The 20,540-nt window shown below is 28.6% G+C and overlaps 6 protein-coding genes across 6 annotated transcripts; 3 read left to right on the forward strand and 3 right to left on the reverse strand.

Moving 5' to 3' along the window:
* Nucleotides 1–1,085: 1,085 nt before the first annotated feature.
* On the forward strand, nt 1,086–2,967 carry PmUG01_07039900 (conserved Plasmodium protein, unknown function; the record flags this gene model as incomplete). Its single annotated transcript, XM_029004151.1, has 6 exons — nt 1,086–1,147; nt 1,372–1,422; nt 1,692–1,802; nt 2,120–2,194; nt 2,511–2,686; nt 2,852–2,967. The coding sequence occupies 6 exons, from the start codon at nt 1,086–1,088 to the stop codon at nt 2,965–2,967; spliced, it is 591 nt and encodes a 196-aa protein (XP_028860868.1).
* A 1,513-nt stretch (nt 2,968–4,480) lies between these two features.
* On the forward strand, nt 4,481–5,152 carry PmUG01_07040000 (conserved Plasmodium protein, unknown function; the record flags this gene model as incomplete). The annotated part of the gene is made up of 1 exon (XM_029004152.1): nt 4,481–5,152. One exon carries the CDS (start codon nt 4,481–4,483, stop codon nt 5,150–5,152), a length of 672 nt encoding a protein of 223 aa, XP_028860869.1.
* Nucleotides 5,153–5,477: 325 nt separating this feature from the next.
* PmUG01_07040100 (conserved Plasmodium protein, unknown function) lies at nt 5,478–6,547 on the reverse strand (the record flags this gene model as incomplete). The annotated part of the gene is made up of 4 exons (XM_029004153.1): nt 5,478–5,573; nt 5,823–5,940; nt 6,061–6,170; nt 6,467–6,547. The coding sequence occupies 4 exons, from the start codon at nt 6,545–6,547 to the stop codon at nt 5,478–5,480; spliced, it is 405 nt and encodes a 134-aa protein (XP_028860870.1).
* Nucleotides 6,548–7,928: 1,381 nt separating this feature from the next.
* Nucleotides 7,929–8,285, reverse strand: PmUG01_07040200 (conserved Plasmodium protein, unknown function; the record flags this gene model as incomplete). The annotated part of the gene is made up of 1 exon (XM_029004154.1): nt 7,929–8,285. The coding sequence occupies one exon, from the start codon at nt 8,283–8,285 to the stop codon at nt 7,929–7,931; it is 357 nt and encodes a 118-aa protein (XP_028860871.1).
* Nucleotides 8,286–11,730: 3,445 nt separating this feature from the next.
* On the reverse strand, nt 11,731–15,921 carry PmUG01_07040300 (conserved Plasmodium protein, unknown function; the record flags this gene model as incomplete). Its single annotated transcript, XM_029004155.1, has 1 exon — nt 11,731–15,921. One exon carries the CDS (start codon nt 15,919–15,921, stop codon nt 11,731–11,733), a length of 4,191 nt encoding a protein of 1,396 aa, XP_028860872.1.
* A 1,260-nt stretch (nt 15,922–17,181) lies between these two features.
* Nucleotides 17,182–19,308, forward strand: PmUG01_07040400 (serine/threonine protein kinase, putative; the record flags this gene model as incomplete). The annotated part of the gene is made up of 1 exon (XM_029004157.1): nt 17,182–19,308. One exon carries the CDS (start codon nt 17,182–17,184, stop codon nt 19,306–19,308), a length of 2,127 nt encoding a protein of 708 aa, XP_028860873.1.
* Between the last annotated feature and the right edge of the window lie 1,232 nt (nt 19,309–20,540).

Consider the following 20,540-nt stretch of genomic DNA (forward strand, 5'->3'; position numbering starts at 1 on the left):
CTGGTTGTGTAAGTAGAACATCTAAAAAAAAATTAAAATCTATTAGTAAATATGTGCAACAGTGCTATGCTAATATATACACGTACAAGCAAAGAACAAAAAGTATAAGTTGTTATATTATGACATTATTATATTTCTTTTTTCGTCCTATATATATATATATATATTTTTTTTTTTTTTTTTTCTCACATTCCAGGTTACTTTTATTCTCTTTGCTTGTTCTACTTGTGTCCCTTCTTCTCCTTACATTTATAATTAATTACATTAGGTTTATATTTAAGTAGTATTAATATTTATCCTTTTTTTTTTTTTTTTTTTTTTTTCTTTTCTTTTCTTTTTTTTTTTTTTTTTTTTTCTGGGTGACGGGGCAACAGCCGAAAGTCTCGTGAACGAAAAGAAAAAACGAATAGTCAAAAAGATGTAGGGAAACAAAATGAAACAAAAAAATAAAAAAAATAAAAAATAAAAAATAATAAAAATAATAATAAAACAGAATAACCAAAATAGAGAAAAATAAAAAAAAATTTTGATAAAAAAAAAAAAAAGCAAAGTTGGAAATAATTTTTATTGATACAAGAAAAATAAAAAATTAGAGAATAAAAAAAGGGTACAGGAAAAAAAAGAGTACACTTAAACGAAATGTATATAAAATATAAGAAATGCAGGTAGATAAATGAAGAATGATAAATAAAGAGGAACAAGAAAAAAACGATGAATAATACATAACAGTATAGAATGCTGCAAGATTGTTGATATTTTGTAAGGGAAGGGTATCAAACGAGCGCAAATATGCAGCAACTTGCAAAAGGTTAAAAATCAGCTAGCCAAAACAATAAAAGAAAGATACGAAGAGAAATAATAACAGCATAAAAGTGGTTGTATTAGAATAGTATGTATGTAAATATGAAAGAGCATAATTAAAATGCATAAAAGGATGAATAAGGCATTTAAATGTGTTTATTAATGCAGATAAAAATTATCATCATATATATGCATATACATATATATTATCATATTTCTGACCTTTATGGCATATTACTTATATATATACCATTGTGTATGCATGTACAATATAGCTAGTAAAAATGGGAGAGAGTGCCAAAACGAAAATTAAAAGAATAATGGAATCGCCCTATAGCATCGAACTGTAAACATCTTATTTATGTTATGTTGATATGTTGTTCATTTGTTTCGTGCACATGTGTTGGGTATATGAATATATGTACGCATATATCTGTGTTCATGTTTTGTGTTTATGTGTCAGTTTATCAACTTAATTTTGTAATTTCTTAATTTTTTAGTTTTCATATTATTTCAAAATAGGTGAGGAATAAATTCCACTTTTCTTCTTTTTTCTTTTTTTTTATTTAGACAATCACTAGATCAAGCGAAAAGCAACGTGTTGCTGAGAAATCTGTTAGGGTATATAAAAAAAAAAAAAAAAAAAAAAAAATATTTCTATTTTGCAGAAATGTAAAAGTGATATAAATTTTGAATTTAGATTAACAGTTTTACATACACGTGAAGATATTAATTGTGCATTATATTCTTTAAATATTCATGATCATATTATAATTCATATGAACATATTTAAATACATATGAGAGTATTATATACGTATGTAATAATTAAATGCATGTAATCAAGTTAAAAAATAAGTTACCCCATTTTCTGTATGAACAACTTTTTAGAATTATTAGGTCCGATAAATCTCTGAATATTTTTTTATTTAACCATGATGAAATTATGGACAGTATGGACCATGACCACCTGAGAGCTATTATACTAATCAGGACAAACGAGTAAACTTTAAAATTATTTTGCTTACATCACATTAAATGATGAGTAGAAAATGTTTGTTTAGGTGTGTGTTTAGATGTGTGATTAGATGTGTGTTCAGATGTGTGTTTAGATGTGTGTTCAGATGTGTGTTTAGATGTGTGTTTAATTGTGTGTTTAGATGTGTGTTTAGGTGCATGTTTAGATGTGTGTTTAGGTGCATGTTTTCAAATGTTTGTGTTCATATGTACATTTGTTTGGACGCTTATCTGTTTATTTATGTTTTTGTATACGTCCTTATATACGTCCTTTTATGTGCCTGCTTTTGTCCCCTTACAAGGTACGAAAAATTTTATAAGCACATCCCTATCATAGCATCCTTGAAGAAGATTCCGTTCGTATTGATTGAACGCAAGTAAATAGTTAATTAGATGAGACTCTACTTATATTAAAATGATAGTTAATTTTTGTAGTGTTAATATGAGTTGCTTAACGTAATTGCATTATCATTATATGTGCGTACATATGCACAAGTGCATACTTATACTAATGGGATATATTAGTTTTACAATGTAGCATGGTGCTGCGCCGGGATGTTCCCCAAGATCGCTTCAAACTGTGTCGAGAATAATGCAAATATATATATATATATATATATATATATATATATATATATGTAAATTTGTAAATATTCGTGTTCCATTTTTTACATATATATTTTTTCTCCTTAGCTATTTTAACACAATCGAGTTTAACATTTTACCTGACACAAGTCATATAGGAATAAGAAATTTGCAGAAGGAAAATGATAATTTTTCTTCAATTCATGATCAAGTAGACAAATTAATCCTTTTAATTAATTCCTATTATGTTTCATTGGACATTCCGTATTTGTTTAGTCACCCTTGTAAGTGCAAAAATTACGGAAAGGAAAAAAGAAGTGAGCATGTACATGTTCGTGTGAGAAATGTTACTTGTTTATACGTATTCACGTATGTATGCATCCATTTACATATGTACATATGTGGACACACGTATCCATGAGTCCGCGTGTGTATTTTTCTTTTATTAGCTTATGTGAACACAAAATTTAAAGTTGAAAGGGTACATGGGAAAGCATATGCCAAGAACTTATCGCGAAAAGAAAGAAAGAAAATTAGAAAATCATTGAAGAAAAATAATATATGAAATGAACAGATCTACTTTAAAAAAAAAATATAAAATAAAAAAAGGGGGACACAATCAGACGTACCATTTTTACGCATCCATGTAATTTAAGAAATAAAAATTTTGCTTTCATTTCCTGTGTTATTATTCTACTTAAAAAACAAAAAAATTTCATACGTATTCATGATGGTTTAACGTTTAATATCTTATGTTTAGGGCAACACCTGCAGCCACATCGCTTTAGTCAACCTTTATTTGAAGTTACCCTTTCTTAATTGTTCGTAACTGTTCTAAACTATTCATAAAATTATTCATAATTATTCTTAACTGTTCATAAAATTATTCATAATTGTTCTTAACTGTTCATAAAATTATTCATAATTGTTCTTAACTGTTCATAAAATTATTCATAATTGTTCTTAACTGTTCATAAAATTATTCATAATTGTTCTTAACTGTTCATAATTTTTTTTTTTTTTAATATCATTTTTTTTTCACTCATTTCTTTTAATAAAAAAATGTATGATTAACTTATGACATTTTTGGAAGGTGTTAAAATAAAAACAAAATAGGAGAAACTACACAATAAAAGTAGTCAAAGTTCAAAATTTGCTTTTTTTGGTTTTTTCATTTACATCTTTTTTTTTCATATGTACTATAATTTTTTCGTATGTGTTTTTTTTTTCTTTTTTGTTAAACTGTTGGAATAGTTTGTTTCAGCATATTAAAAATTGTGGCAGATTAGTAATGACAAAAAAACAAATGGTTTTTCCTCCATTATTATTTTCGTTCATTTAAAATTTTTTTAATATTCTCTTTTAATTTGTGCATTTTGTTATTTAAAATTTTTTAGAAGTTACAAAATTATGCAGATATACAAAAGTGGTAAAATAATATCCATACGAAAACAATTTTTTGCATACTGGGAATTTTTTTTTTAGATATGCAAAAAATAAGAAAAATGGAAAAATACGAAAATACGAAAATATGAAAATATGATAATACGAAAAAATATATACAATAAAACAAAAAAACAAAAAAACAAATAAATATGAACGAAAAATGCCCTTTTGTGTGCACACTAAATTCATGCATAAATTTGTACCTCCTATTTTGTAACATATAAAGTTCGACTACCTTTTGATCAAGAAGTAATATTTTTATGAACAAGTCAGCTTTTGTTCATATGTTCCTCGCATTTCCTTCGCACTTTCTTCGCATTCTGTTCATACGTTTTTCGCATATTACGCTTTTTTCTCCACTTTTTGCAAATTATTTACTCATTTTTGTGTGAACAGTATGTGCTTGGATTTTTCCTCTCTTTTGTATGAGTACAGCATAAAAGTGCATATATGTTTTCATTAAACGATAAATAATTAAACAAACAGATAAGCAAACAGACACACAAGCAGATAAACAAACAAATAAATAAGCATATATATTTACATAGGCAATATTTTACCTTAACAGTACATATTTATTTATATATATATGATGCATGCAAGCGTACCCGGACGCACCCATGTTTATATAAATGGAAAATGACGATCCTTACGAAAGTGGCTACAGCAGTGAGGACAATTTAAGTGTTGAAAAGCCGAAATATGTAAGTAGTTCCTACGGATGTTGCTATAATTTTTCGAATAAAATATTTAAGCTGAGTGTCATATCTTACTATTTCTGGACAGCCTTTTGTTACATAATAGGATCAATTATATTTGTAACAGGATATAACAGCTCATCTTTAAGAATAGAGAAACAAATAGCCTGTGCAGCCTCATCAAATGTATATCTTTTTTCCATGTTGTGGTTTTTGATTGGAATCATATCTGTAATTACCTGTATTGGATATGCCGCAGCTATAGATGAAGAAAATAATAATATATATTCAGATAGCTCTCCTTTATTTATTTATATTTTAGGAATATTATGTAAAACCATACCAACTATTGTAAGAATTATTCACATTTTCAATTTATTTCAATTATATGTTATAACTCTTGATATTATGATCTTGCCAGAATGTAACTCATTTCCTGTACGGTTCATATTATTCATTATTCACATTCTCTGGTGGGTTATTGTTTTTTTTGGTATTATATCCAGAAAGAAATTCTTCTTGCCCCCCCATATATATAAACCAATAACGAATGACGATGGGTATATCGTCTATGTGAATAATTTGCTTCATTCGTTTGGTCTCTGATACATGCAGTGAAGAAGTGCATATAGGCATATAAGCATATATATATATATATATATATATATATAACACAAAATAATAGTAAAGCATATTTAAAAAAAAAAAAAAAGCATCATAAAAAGCAACATAAAAAGCGACATAAAAAGCAACATAAAAAGCAACAAAAAAAGCAACATAAAAAGGAAACAAAATGAAATAAAAAATTTTACAAATATATTACCAGTGCAGGAGAAATAAAATGGATACTCACATGGGGACTTGAATTTTTTTTTTTTTTTTTTTAAGAAAAGCACGCTTTATCCTTTTTTTCACATTTCTTACATTTTGATTAATTTTTTTTTTTTTTTTTATTTTCCCATCTCTTGCGTGATTTTTCCTTTTTCATTGAAAGGTTTTTCCTTCTTTTTTTAAGACTTTTTTCATCCTAACGAAAAAGTATATAAAGCATGTATATATTAATAAAAATAATCTGACTGATATGTTAATGTACTATAGGTGTACATTTTTCGGTTTAAAGCATACTAAGTTTTTTTTTAATTTCCCCCCGCCTCCCCCAAAAAACTGTACTACCATTTTATAATTTATTTTTCTGTGTCATTTCATATTACATCATTGTATTCTTTTCTTTTCTTTTCTTTTCTTTTCTTTTTTTTTTTTTTTTTTTTTTACTTACATAAACTTTTTCCCCTTTGGATTTCAACACTGCTTTGCGTACTCTCAATAAATGCTCCACCTTTTCCTTTTTTTCTGAGTCTAAATTATCTAGCAATTTCTTTTCCCTCTTTAATAATCTACACACACACAAAAAAAAAAAAAATAAAACAACATCAATTACAATTACGATTACAAAATTTGCAGTAAATAGGGATATTAAAAGGTCATACTAATACACCCACGCTTTAAAAATTTACCTAAAACTTTTTTTTATTTGAATCCTTTTAGGAATGCCCATTTTCTTTTTCGTGTCCTCATTTAAGTCTGGAATGTTTCCTAAAAGCAAATCATCCGAACTGTCGTTAATCTAAGAATTCGAGAAAGGGCAAAGCGCGAAAAAAAAAAATATTATAAAAATTATGAAAATATAATGTAATACAATATAATACAATATAATACAATATAATACAATATAATACAATACAACATAGTACTATATAATGCAATGCAATATACTACTTCATAATACAATAGGAAACAATTTAGCACTATATAACACAATATAACACAATATTTTATAATATTATACAACAAAATAAACTGCATAAATACAATTTTGCGCTGTTTTATTTTTTTGATTCCTCTAATCAAAAAACTGTTTACAAAATGCATATTCAAATGTACATAAATGAAAGGCAATAAGAACAAATGTAAAGTTTTCTTTTCGTTAGCAAACCACTTCATTATGAGCTCGGTCTCTTTCGCGAAAACTGCGTTTATTTTCCTTGGTGAAATTAAAAAAGGTGCTAGTTTTACTCTTTTTTACTGCCATATATTATAACTCAATTTAAAAGAATACACCAGAGTATGCGTTATTTTAGAAGTTTTTTTTTTTTTTTTTTTTATTTCATATAAGGTATACATAATACATAAATATAATATAGTATTTCCCGTTTTTTAATGAAGAAATGTATTAGTTTACATTAACTGGAAGAGGAAAAAAAAATTATGAATTGTTCATGCGAAAATGTAAGCTTAATTTAAAAAAAAAAAAAAAAAAAAAAAAAATTTATTTAAAAAAAACATTTCAACTTCAAGTTGGAAGGGTAAAAATTTAAAAGAAAATAAATTTTACAGAAAATTTTTTTATTTTTCTTTGCCCCTCATCAATGCATATTTTAATATTTGTAAAAACCAAAGAACATTACAAAAACTACAAGGAGCGAACAAATTCATTTTCATGAGTTGTTCAGGTTCTCTTCAATAGACGCTATCTTATTTTTTTAAGTGTCGTTTGCACTTCATGTAGATATATATTTTTTTCATAATTTGTTGTAACTGTTTTTTCGAGAATATAAAATAATGTATAAGGAACAAAATGAAAACATAAAAGAAGATAATGCATACATTCAAAAGTTTGGGAGGACTCCAATAACGGACGAAAAAACTTAAGAAATTAAAAAGAATACAATTTTTGAAAAGGGAAAAGAAAACAAAAATATTATGATGATTACTCACAGTATCAAAAAATTAAATCAAAACAAATGAAATAATAACAAAAAATAAAAATGAAATGGTAATAATAAAACAAAATGAAATGGTAATAATAAAACAAAATGAAATGGTAATAATAAAACAAAATGAAATGGTAATAATAAAAAAAAAAAAAAAAAAAAAATGTAAACGAGTGAATGAACGAATAAATAAATAAATATATGAATGACTGCAAAAATATAGTATAAATATATAAAATAAGTTGCCTCCACTAGTAAATTTGTCTCAATATATTTAAGGCAATGTATAATAAAATAAGGACGAATAATTGCTTTTTCCATAAAAGCGTTTGAATAATTGGTTCATGTGAGCAAGCACATTTTTGTATGAACATGTGCATACATACATTTTTTTTTTTTTTTTTTTTTGTGGCTTCCCATAAGCTTGTGCAATAAGAACAGAGTTATGTTCCGCCAACTGAAATAGGTTTCTATATTTTATGTCATAGAATATTATATATAGGAAAGTTATTAATAAATATTAATAATTTGAAAAAAAAAAAAAAAATCTGTATAATGTTTTATAATATTTTATTATAATACTCCATAATGTTCCAAAATGAACAATCATCTCATTTCTTTAATTTTTTATTAACCTCGGGTAAGGTTTTTTTATGACGACTCTTAAAATGTTCGATTATGCCCTTACATGCGAAATAAATTATTGAGAAAGTTAACAATATAGATATGAATTGAACGTTATATCCCATATTTTTAAGTCTTTCTTTTTTTAAATCTCTGATTCTCTTATCAACATTAATAGCACTTACAACAGTTGCTTCGTCATTTTTTGAATATCCTGAATTAAATAAATAATTATATATACTCTTCTTATATAACTCTATCACCTTTTCTGCCTCAAGTTTAAATATGGTATTATCCAAATCTACTACTATCTCACCGTTGTAAAATTGAGGAGGTACCAACATTATGATATTAATACGCTCAAAAAAAAAAAGCTGAATATCTGTTCACAAATCTTCGCCTTCTACTTTTATCTCTCCTCGACAAGTTGTTCTATTATAATAACCCTCGGGAAGTTGAAAAAAAAAAAATACAAAAAAAAAATACAAACGAAAATTCGATCAAAAATGCAAACGACAATACAAACGGAAATGCGAACAAAAATAAAAACAAAAAAAATGGGAAAAATGCGAAAAATGCGAAAAATGCTTAAGGTAAAAGAATACGGCTAACATGGGCCGCAAATTTTTAAGATTCCTCTACTTTCTCGACTTTGCCAGAATTGCACATGAAAGAACACATGTGTGTGCACACAAATTCAAAGGTATGTATGTATGTATATACATATAAACATGTACCTAAATAAACATTTATGTATATATATACATACACTTTCACAAACACATACGCATATATACGTAAATGTATATCACTCCAAGCACATGTCGAAACATTTATCGAACTTTTTCCTCACATAAATAAACCATTCAAATATTGTATGTTCACCGATATATACTAACATTATCGCTCGAAAAAAAAAAAATAAAAAAAAAGACTTTTCCTTATTGTAATTTTTTTTTATCAAATATACGTATTGGTGTATATAACACGGATAGGAACACACTTTGAGATATGTAAACATATGTGTATATATGTATATATGTATATATATATTGTATATATTTTGTATATATATTGTATATATATTGTATATATATTGTATATATATTGTATATATATTGTATATATATTGTATATATATTGTATATATATTGTATATATATTGTATATATATGTACGTATATGTATGTACATAAGTATATGTTTTTTTCTGCAAACATTTCTGACTTGTTTTATTGCGTCTCTTGGGCTATACGCGTACGTTCAGGTGGGTATGTATAAAACTATGTTCACTTAAAAAGGGAAAAGAAAAGGAAAAAAATATAGAAACAAAAATGAAAATAAAAATTTTTCATTGTTAAAAGGTAAGAATTTTGTAGTCGATCAGTTAATGCATAAATGGTGTTGTGCATAAATAGTGTTGTGCATAAATAGTGTTGTACAAAAATGGTGTTACTCAAAAATGGCATTATTCTAATATAATCTTTTCAAAGGTAAGAATAAAAAGGAAATATAATTAATAACATGGTTATATATCAAGTTTTTAACTTCTCGAAAAAAGTACAATAATTATTTATATATGAACAGAAATAAATAAAATTGTAAAAATACACTAAGATTATTATTGTATATACTTTATTAAAGAGAAAACAGCATAAGAAACAAAAAAAGGGTAAAACTCAAAATTGAAATAATAGTTAATCCAATAGTTAAAATTAAAATAATCAAAATCAAAATTAAAAAAATAAGGACTAATATTAAAACAAACTAATAAAATAATTATTTTTGAAATACTGAAATGATACAAATATGGGAATGTTATTACTAATTAAAAAAGAAAAGCGATTTTTTTTTTTTTTTTTTTTTTTTTTTTTTTTTTTTTCTTGTATACCAAACATTTTATATATTCTAAACTTTAAATAAATTTTTATGTATTTAATGAAAATTTCGGTTTAACCTTATTTTTATTCTGGTTTAGCAGTGTGAAACTGTTTTAACACATGTACAGACGTATTGCAGTGATACACATAGTATATATATCAAGTGTTTGTTATATTCACATATGTACGTATTTATGAACATATATGTACATGTAAGTATAAAGCCTATACCTACATTTGCGTACATATTTGAAAGCACCGACCATCTGTTAAGCGAACAAATAGGTTTCTTTACAACTAATTTGCAATTTTTCCTTTTCGTGCTGAAAAAGGATTAATATGTACATACGTATTCCATAAATTTTAATATATACATATATATACATATATTTATGTTCATGTACCTAGGTTTATATTACTTGCGCGTGCTAGATAAATCATTATTTCAATTACATTTATTTCTCTAACCTATATTCCGAATTGTACCCGCGAATTAGTAAAGATAGTTCATTATGCAGTTATTCTACAATTACTATTATTGTCTATGGGGCATGCTATTATTATACCTTCTCCAAATAGAACAGAATATTGTTAAGACGAAGAAAAACAAACAAACAAACAAACAAACAAACAAACAAACAAACAAACAAACAAACAAACAAACAAACAAACAAACAAACAAACAAACAAACAAACAAACAAACAAACAAACAAACAAACAAACAAACAAACAAACAAACAAACAAACAAACAAAACAAACAAGCATTTTTCTAAACTGGTGTTTACTTACAGGTAAACATGTGTATTCAGTCTACCTGTTTATATAATATTTAAAACGACTATTAACGTTTATTTGTTGTATGTATTATTAATCTTAAAAAAAAATATATATAGTGGGGGTAGTTAAAACGTTGAGGAGCCACCTCGAAGGATGGTCAAGCTTGGAATATATACATATCTGTAGCATGTACATATGTGCATGTATTCCATTTCTACCTAAACAAAATATGCATTATGCCTAGTAATGCGCGTGTTTTCAAAAGATAAAGCATTTTTCCTATATTTCACACTTTGAAACCTTCCCTTTTTATTTTTCGCCCTTTGTTTTGTATTCTTATTTTGTTTACATATTCGCATATTAGCGTACTCATTTATTCATGTACACTACTGTTACTATTTTTTTTTATTATTTCTTTTTCTTTTTTTATAATATAATGTTCTAAACATTCCTGAGATATTCAAAAAGAAAAAAAAAAAAAAAGCCTTTTCCTTACATTTATGAGTGAGAAAATGTACAAACGGGCAAGTGCGCAATGATACAAGAATGCACGAATACAGAAGTACAATCGTATAAACAAATGTATATATTCTCATAAGTAATAGTTTTCCAAAAAAGGAGCAAACGCGATATTTCCCTTTTTCCGCGGAAAATGAGAACAGAGGATACGCACTATGCGTACTGTACGTGTAATACTTAAAAAAAAAAAAAAAAAAAAAAAAGAGAACATAATAAAATATAATATAACCAATTAAAATAAAATAATTTGCCAGTTGAGAAAAAAATTCCAATTAAAGGTAAATATTGCGAATAAAAATAAAAACTAAGAATAAAGAGAACAACTGAGAATAAAGAGAACAACTGAGAATAAAGAGAACAACTGAGAATAAAGAGAACAACTGAGAATAGAGAGAACAACTGAGAACAGAGAGAAAAAAAATGAACAAAATGAGCTACGGAAAATATGATATAAATGGGAGGTCATGCTCGTGGGTGAGTGCACATTAGCAATATTATCTATATGAACAATACATAATAAAAAAAAAAAAAAAAAAAAAATAGAATATTTCCTTAAAAAAAAGGTATAAAAAGATGCCCCGCCTTTCCATCAAAACGTATTTTAATTATTTTTACATTTGAACCCTCTGTAGCACTTGCATCAATTGTGCATAAGCCTTCCAATCAAATATTTGGCAAGGTATAAAGAATGCTCTGTTGTGTTTCATATTTATACATGAGTTAACAATAAAATGGTAATTATCTTTACTAATGTACATTTCATTTTTGACTATATACCACATCAACTGATTGAGTATCAACACCACTTCTTCTGACGAAATATTATTTAATGAAATTAAAATATATATCCTAGAAACAGCCTCAAACATCTCTAATATATTTATTTCTGTTAAGTCGGAAAAGCATATTTTCCGCAAATCGGAAATAAAAAAGGACAACGAGTAATGATAAAATTCGATGATTTTTTTTTTATTTTTCTCCCCCTCGTCTGAAGTATGACCAACGCATGAGTCTATGTTCGGATGACCAGCCACAATGCAACTACTACTTTTTTTACTCAATCCATTCTTATCTATGTTTTCGTAAAAATGCAAAGCTGATATAAAGTAAGATAGGGCACGGACCAGATGTATGACCTCGGAATCACTCAACCGTCCTTCATAATACCTCGACTTGTAAACGGAAAAAAAAGAAATGATACTGTCCATAAGACCTAATAATGTTGCACTGATCTCCTTCGAAATAGCAATACTACCCCGTGCAACTATATCCGAAGAGTTGTTACTAAGAGTGTCGGGGGAAAGGTTAAGGCAAGAATCGTAATAATTTGTTGCACCGATGCAGTTGGTTGCTCCGAGATAATTCGTTGCACTACTGCTATTTGTTCCACCGCTATAATTTCCTCGCCCTCTTATCATGTTGTATGTATATAACGAGAGGGTAAGGAGCATAATGTTTATGTTGCATGTGAATATGGTAGTACTGAAATTTAGTTTGATAGTGTCAAAAAAATTTTGAAATATTAAAAATAGCGTGTTAAAAATTGAATTGCTTAATAGATAGCTATTATTACAAAGAAGATTTTTATCACTTGTCTTCCATTCATTTTGAGGTAGCTGACGATTGTGCTCTTTACTGCCCTTAATCAGATTGTAATAGAGAAATACATAACTGCTTAGTTTTTCCTTTCTCCTTATAACTTCGTAGTTGAGTGGTACAATTTTCGAGTAATGAAACAACATGATCTTTTTATTACAGCCATTTAAGGAGTTCATAATAACTAAAAATTTCAAGTAAAGAAAGGAAAGCACGAATAAGATGTCTTCACTTACTTTTGTGCAAATATCTAGTAGCAGTATCTTTTTAAAACTTGTTATATATTCATTTATAAAATATATACAATTGGTTAAAAATGTGAGAGAAACCTTTTTAAGTATTATTTTTTCATAATGATATAAAAATTTATTTAAATCGTCTCTATTGCAGATAAATAAATCTTTTACATCTATTGCACTTAAGCGAACTAATCCGCTTCCTATGTAAGCAGTATCTATATGCGCTTCATTTCCGTTGGTACTATTGTCTATCTCATTATAGCGCTCGGAAGAGCTCAACTCCTTAATACATATATTTTCATCAACTCTGTGAGTGTTCATCTTAATGAGTATATCAAATGTAACTTCTTCATCATTAAAGTCTATTTTGTCATTGGACTGTTTCTCATTTTTCATCAAGTCGAATAGATCATTCCTCCGGAAGAAGGGGAACGCTACAAATTCGCTTATCATTGTGATAATATTATGAAAAATAAGAAAATTTATCACATGAATGTTCACTTGTAGTAACCGCTTATGGCGCAGACTGTTATTATCCCGTGTGCAGGAAGATTTACCCAAACGTTCTCCTGCCAGCTGCTCATGCAAATGCATATGTTTATGCACATATTCATGCCTACGCTCATGTTCACACTCATGATCATATTCTTCTAATCCGTTTAACGTTTTTTCCGCTTTAAAAATATCATTAAAGTTGTAATAATCATTTGTTAGACATAATTTTACATTTTCGTAAAATTCTGAACTGTTCATGTTATTTAATGAAGACAACACTATTTGTAGTTCTTCAAAATTTAATTTCAAGACGGCAATTTTTCGCGGTTCTTGTAAAATTTTTCGAATATTTGTTAAACATGTTAAACTTGATGAATTTGTTGATCTCTCTAATTTTGCCAATTTTTCTAAATTTATCGAACTTGTCAACTTTTTCTCCTTTTCTTGTATTTCTTTGCTAAGTTGAAAAGGAAAGTGCTTGATCATTTCACGAAAAATGCTATTACTTTTTTTATCCGTTAAAAAATAAAAGCATTGGAAGATCAGTAAAAAATCCTCTTTCTTATAAAAGGGCAAATGCCGCTTGGAATAAAAAATGATCAAAGCTTTATTTATACGAATGTTGTTTTGTAGGCATATTTTTAAAAAAATTATGTTATTCGTTATATCTATCATGGTGGCATCCCTGCTAGGGTTGTTCGTATGCCCCTCTCTTTCCTTTCCTCTTGTTGCTATATTTGCATTTCCTTCTTCTATTCCTTGTGCTATTCCTGTTGCTGTTTCTTTTGCTATTCCTTGTGCTATTCCTCTTGCTTTCGTGCTTTCCTTTTCCGCCTTCCTCGCTGACCAATAATGACTATCCGCTGTTCCACCCACATATGCACCCGTTCCACTGCCCGAAGTAATTCTTATGTTGAAAAAATAAATTAACAATGCATGAACAAAGTCATCATAATTATTTTTCCAAGTTCCATAAATTTTTAAAAGTATTAATACCTGCTCAATACTTAGTAACTGCAATTGGCACAAAAAATTTTGCATTAATTTATTTAGCACTTCAAGTGGTAAGGAATTTTGCAGGTAAAAAAATGCAATGATAAAAATACTTTCCTTTAGGCTAAAAGAAAGACTAATGAACTCTATTCGGTTTAGCAAGTTTGCGTAAAGTAAGCGATTGGAGCAGCTTCGTCTGTAAAGATCAGCACTACCGTAGTGGCTTCTGTCATTACCATCATTTACACCACTGCTATTATTTTTATTTCCCACGATTTCTGCATCCACATAGACCGCGTCTACTAACCTTTCTAAGATAACTCTATCCCCAGGGGTAATTACCCCCCCTTTCCTCGAAAAATCCTTCTTTTCGTGTTTTACACTATTGAAGATGGTGTAGCTATTCCGAAAGTTAGGATAGTCATGATTTGAGTGCACTACGCCGATATTTTTCTTACATCCCATGTGCTCATATACATCGATCTCCGTTTTTCCCAATATGCCTACTTCCCCCTCGTGGAATAATCCCCTCGAATGGCATAACAATACTTCCACAATTTGACGGCTGCTCAAATTTTTAATAGGCTTTTTTCTATTCAAGTAATTAAAATAAACATTCTTGTTACAGTCAATGGTTTCTAGAAATTGCGAATAGTTAGAATCATTGAAATGATTGAAAAAGTAAATATCTTCATCTGCAAAGTAGTAATCATTCTGTACTTCCAATGTAACACGAGGATCATTTGGGGGAAACATCTTACTGTATTGGTTTTTTCCTCCAATTTTAGCTAAATCCCTGTCGTCCTCAAGCACCTCGGTGTTTGTTGCACTTCCATTGTTCCCATCCTCTTCAAACATATCGTAATAATTGTCTATATGAAAAATATCTCTATCACTTCCAAGAGATGTGTTGAATCTTTTCTCTACTACAATTGTCTTCGTTTCTGCCGTTTTACTATTAGTATAGTTTATCTTTTCCACGTCCCACTTATCATAAGAATTAATGGATTCATACAGTTCATATAATTTTTTTTTATCTAGGTTCACATTCTTCATAGTTCTATTGCCCATATGAAACAAGTTGAACTTCTCTTTGTCATTGTTACTGTTACTACAACTATTATTAATGTTATCCCCTTTCTCTATTTCGTCCTCTTCCACGACTTCCTCATTAACATTTCTTTCAACACTTCTGTCATCATTTATACAACTTACTAGCTCACCTCTTAGTTGTTCCTTCCTTTTTTTGTTCTTCTTGTCTTTCCTGATCAAGTAATTTATTTCGTTAATATCAACGTCATCCTTTTTTATTTGTGTGTTCCTTTTTAACTCTTGTATCTCTTTCCTCCATTTATTTGATGCCTTACTGTTACCTAAAATTTCTTCAATCCCTTCACTAAAACTATTGAAACATTTACGTACATAACTTGAACCATTCTTCAACAACAATAGGGAACAACTCCTCTGGAGGATGGGCATTTTTACGACTCTTCTACTCGTTTATCTGCACTATTATTTGTTTATCTTCACTTCGATTTGCTTCTCTATACTTCGATTTGCTTCTCTATACTTCGACTTGCTTCTCTATACTTCGACTTGCTTCTCTATACTTCGACTTGCTTCTCTATACTTCGACTTGCTTCTCTATACTTCGACTTGCTTCTCTATACTTCGACTTGCTTCTCTATACTTCGACTTGCTTCTCTATACTTCGACTTGCTTCTCTATACTTCGACTTGCTTCTCTATACTTCGATTTGCTTCTCTATACTTCGACTTACTTCTCTATACTTCGACTTGCTTCTCTACACTGCTTTTTTCCTTTTTTTTTTTTCTCCCCCACCGTGCACTCCCCTTTCCAGGGGTATTTTATAATGACCTTGACTTTTTTCTATAAATCAAAAGCACGATTTTTTGGCGTTTTATCAGCTATTTATCACCTTTTTATCGGCTATTTATCACCTTTTTATCGGCTATTTATTGACTATTTATTGACTATTTATTGCCAATTTATTGCCAATTTATTGACTATTTATTGCCAATTTATTGCCAATTTATTGCTGATTTACTGGGTTTTCTATGCCCCCCTTCTGTGTTTACATTTTACCGTTATACGAAAAGGAGAAGAAGGGAATGAAAAGATTTTCTGCTATGTTAGTAGTGCATTCCGCCAAGTGTGCATATACATCTGTGTTATTCCGCATGTACATATAATATTGCAGGGGAATGTATTCTTTTACACTACATTTTATTTATTTATCCATCTACATATTTATCCATCTACATATTTATCCATCTACATATTTATCCATCTATTTTGTTATCTATCTATTTATTTTATTTTTTTTCACGAGAAAAAGGAGAAAGGGCAGACTAAAAAAATGATGACTCGGTCAGGTGAAACATAAGAAAAAAAAAATTAATAATAATTAAACAAAAAACGAATAGTCAAATAAGCAATAAACGAATAGTCAAATAAGCAATAAACGAATAGTCAAATAAGCAATAAACGAACAGTCAAATAAGCAATAAACGAATAGTCAAATAAGCAATAAACGAATAGTCAAATAAGCAATAAACGAATAGTCAAATAAGCAATAAACGAACAGTCAAATAAGCAATAAACGAATAGTCAAATAAGCAATAAACGAATAGTCAAATAAGCAAAAAAAGGAATAAGCAAATGCAGAAAAGGCAAAACTGATCATATATTCGCGGACGGCTTAACATTTGCAGCAGTATGAGTGTGTACTTGAAGCGCAAATTCTTCAAAAAGCATAGAGGCTCGTCGAGCTACTTTTCGGACTTTTCCTTTGATAGTTATAAAAAAGGGAACAACTCAAGTGAAAATATAAATTGCCTAAGTGACAGTGAGCACATATTATGTGTAAGACGTCCCGGCAGGAGGAGAATAAGGCATATCGCTGCTCCCTTTGAGATGGTAGAAAGAGAAGACGGATATAATTTTCTGAACGGGTCAGGTAAAACAAAGGCATGTGTTTACGGAAAATCCCAAAAGAGAAAGAAAAAAAAAAGAAAAAAAAAAGTACGAAACGAAGCAAAACGAAGGGAATACAATTGGGGAAATAATTTATTTAACAAAAGATACATGAAGGGGAAAATCTTTACTATATTCAGTTACGACTATATAGAAGTGCTCAAAAGAGTTCGGATAATGAAAAGGAATAACATGATTAACAGTGATAGGGTTAGAAGCGAGGAAAAAGTTTTGAACAGGCAAGGAAGTAGGACGAAGAAGAGAAAACGAAATAGTGCACAATGTAACAATATGGATAGTGTGGTCAGTGTGGTCAATCTGGACAATCAGGACGATGTGCACATCGAGGAGAAGGAGAAACTTGATATATGGAGAAAAATTGAAGCCGAGGAAATATCATTGTGCAGTCCTTTACTAATGAATGTACAAAGTGAGTATACATTGTGTTCAAAAAAATATAAAAAGATAAGCATTGTTTATGTAAAGGAATATAGTGAAAGAAAAAATAAATATATATTAAAGAGAAAAATTAAAAAGATCTATAAATGCCCCAAAGAAACTGTATTTAACCCATTCTTCAATAGTTATATACGTTTTGAAAATGTAATAAAGCTAGAAAAAGAATTAACACAACATTTAGTTCATCAAAATATAATTAGTTTAGAATCATATTACTACTATGAAAACCAAATTGTTACTTTATACAAGTTCGGAGGTGTTTCACTTATGAAATGGAATAAACAAAAGAGAGTTTTCCAGCTCGAAGATATGCTTATAAAGACATGTGTAATAAATACAAGGAACAGAAAGGAGCTTGGATTTGTTAGAAACGATATTTTGACTTCAATGCACACCGATTGTTTTAATACCACCGAGGGAAATGAGGAGAGGAAAGAAGAGTGGAATGAAGAGGAGAAAGATGAGTGGAGTGAAGAAAAGAAAAACGAGTGGAAGGAGGAGAAGAAAGACGAGTGGAAGGAGGAGAAGAAAGACGAGTGGAAGGAGGAGAAGAACGACGAGTACAAAAACGATAGAAAATATCTCCCCTCCGTTAACTGTGAAGAAGAGTGTACAGGTAACACTGCGAATACCCCTAAAGTTAAGGGTGTTAATTTGCATAGTAACAAAACTTACTATTTAGATAGGGGCGTAAAGGAAGTAGTAGCGGATGAAGGGACAGACACAGAGGATAAGCTAGAAGGTTTGAATAAATGGCGTGATGAATGGCCGATTGTACGGAGGGATAAGCGGCGCAAAAAAGGGAAGCGTATGCATGTGTACCCAGAGTACCTGATAGCCGAAATTTTAAGGCAGTTACTAAAGGTATGTCTTTTTCTATACGAACATAGGATATACCATAGTGATATCAAACCATCTAACATTGTAGTTAAAAATGTAAAGAAGGAGAACTTGAATACAATTTGTTATAGTAATAAAAAGAATAAGTGGAGTATAAAAAAATTTGGAAAAATTATGAACAGAAATTTTCTTATCAAATTAATTGATTTTGAATATTCCCAAAAAGTGTATAATGAGAAAGCAAATATAGGAGGGACTACTTCACTTTTCAAACCATTAGAAGATTTTAAAAAAAATAAAATAAATGTGTGTTCTAAGTTGGTATGGATTATCGGAATAACACTTTTTATCTTATCAACAGGTACACATCCTTTTTGTAATGTCAATAACGATGTGCATATTTTTTTTATAATTAAAAGTAAAAAATTTAATATACGTAAACGGTTCAAACGGTATAGCTATTTCTCTGACTCGTTTAAAGATTTACTTGAAAGAATGTTAAGGGTACAGGTTAATAAAAGGATATCATTCTTTGATATATTCATTCACCCATTTGTGTTATTTGGTTAGAAATATCAAGGGGAAAAAAAAAAAAAAAAAAAAAAAATTGAAAGCAAATAATATAATAGCAAACATTTCAGCAATAATTAACAGTGAAACAGCTTACAAAAATAAATCCACGGAATGGTATCTTCCTTTGGAACAAAAATACATCCGCAGGATAATGCAGCGCCATCTGCTTGTAGAAGCCTTCATTGTATACAGAGATGTGCCTTTACGTTACATATACGCACACATAATGCGTGCATACATACATGCATATATACATACAAACACTTGCACATACTTACTTATTTGTAACTATTCTTTTAAGAGTCATAACTCCACTTTGTGCGGCTCCTTTTTTTTCGTAAATTAATTTTTTTGTGCCTGAATTTTGTTGCATTGTGCTATTTTTTATGATTTGTGTTTTGTGTTTTGTGTTTTGTGTTTTAATTTATTTTTATTTTTTTTCTTTATTTTTATTTTTTTTTTTTTTTTTTTTTTTTTTTTTTTTTTTTTTTTTTTTTTTTTATTTTTATTTTTTTTTTTTTTTTTTATTTTTATTTTTTTATTTTTTTATTTTTATTTTATTTTTTTTTTCATTTGCTCTCCCAGCCCATATTAAACATAATACCTTCCTTTACCATTTTCGAAACGCACATTTTTTTAGAGGACTTACAATTGTCGGCCTCTGGAAGAAGCAAGATTCTTCACTAAGGGGTGAAGTAGAAGGACTAGTAAAGAAGAAATGAAAAAAAAAAAAAAAAAAAAAAAAAAAAAAAAAGGGAAAGAAACATCAAACGATAAAGTGGAAAAAGTAAAGCATAGTGCAAAACTTAACGTTTGAAGTATGACGAGGGTAGTACAACGTATAAAGTGTAAAAATAATTAAAACAGCTTTATTGTATTTCTACAGTATAAGGGAAGAAACTAGCCATTGAAGCAAATTTTATATGCAATGCGTACGATTACGTACCATTTCGTACAGCTAAGTTTCATCTTTGATTTATTTTGTACATCTTCATTGATTCATTTGTGTTTCTTTTAGGATAGTACAATTTTTTACTTCAAGGCATTAAGCTTTGTAGCGTTATGCGTACAGAACATTATATATAAGTACACATATGCGAATACACAGCATAAAGGTAGATATTTAGCGTACCAACAGAGTAGCTTTTTCGGGGATTATCATTATGTATATATTGCTTTCTCATACAGAAAGTAAATTTCTACCTTCACTGTAGTCGTTCTAGCTCTTG

Source organism: Plasmodium malariae (assembly GCF_900090045.1).
Source record: "Plasmodium malariae genome assembly, chromosome: 7".
Lineage (NCBI taxonomy): Eukaryota > Apicomplexa > Aconoidasida > Haemosporida > Plasmodiidae > Plasmodium > Plasmodium malariae.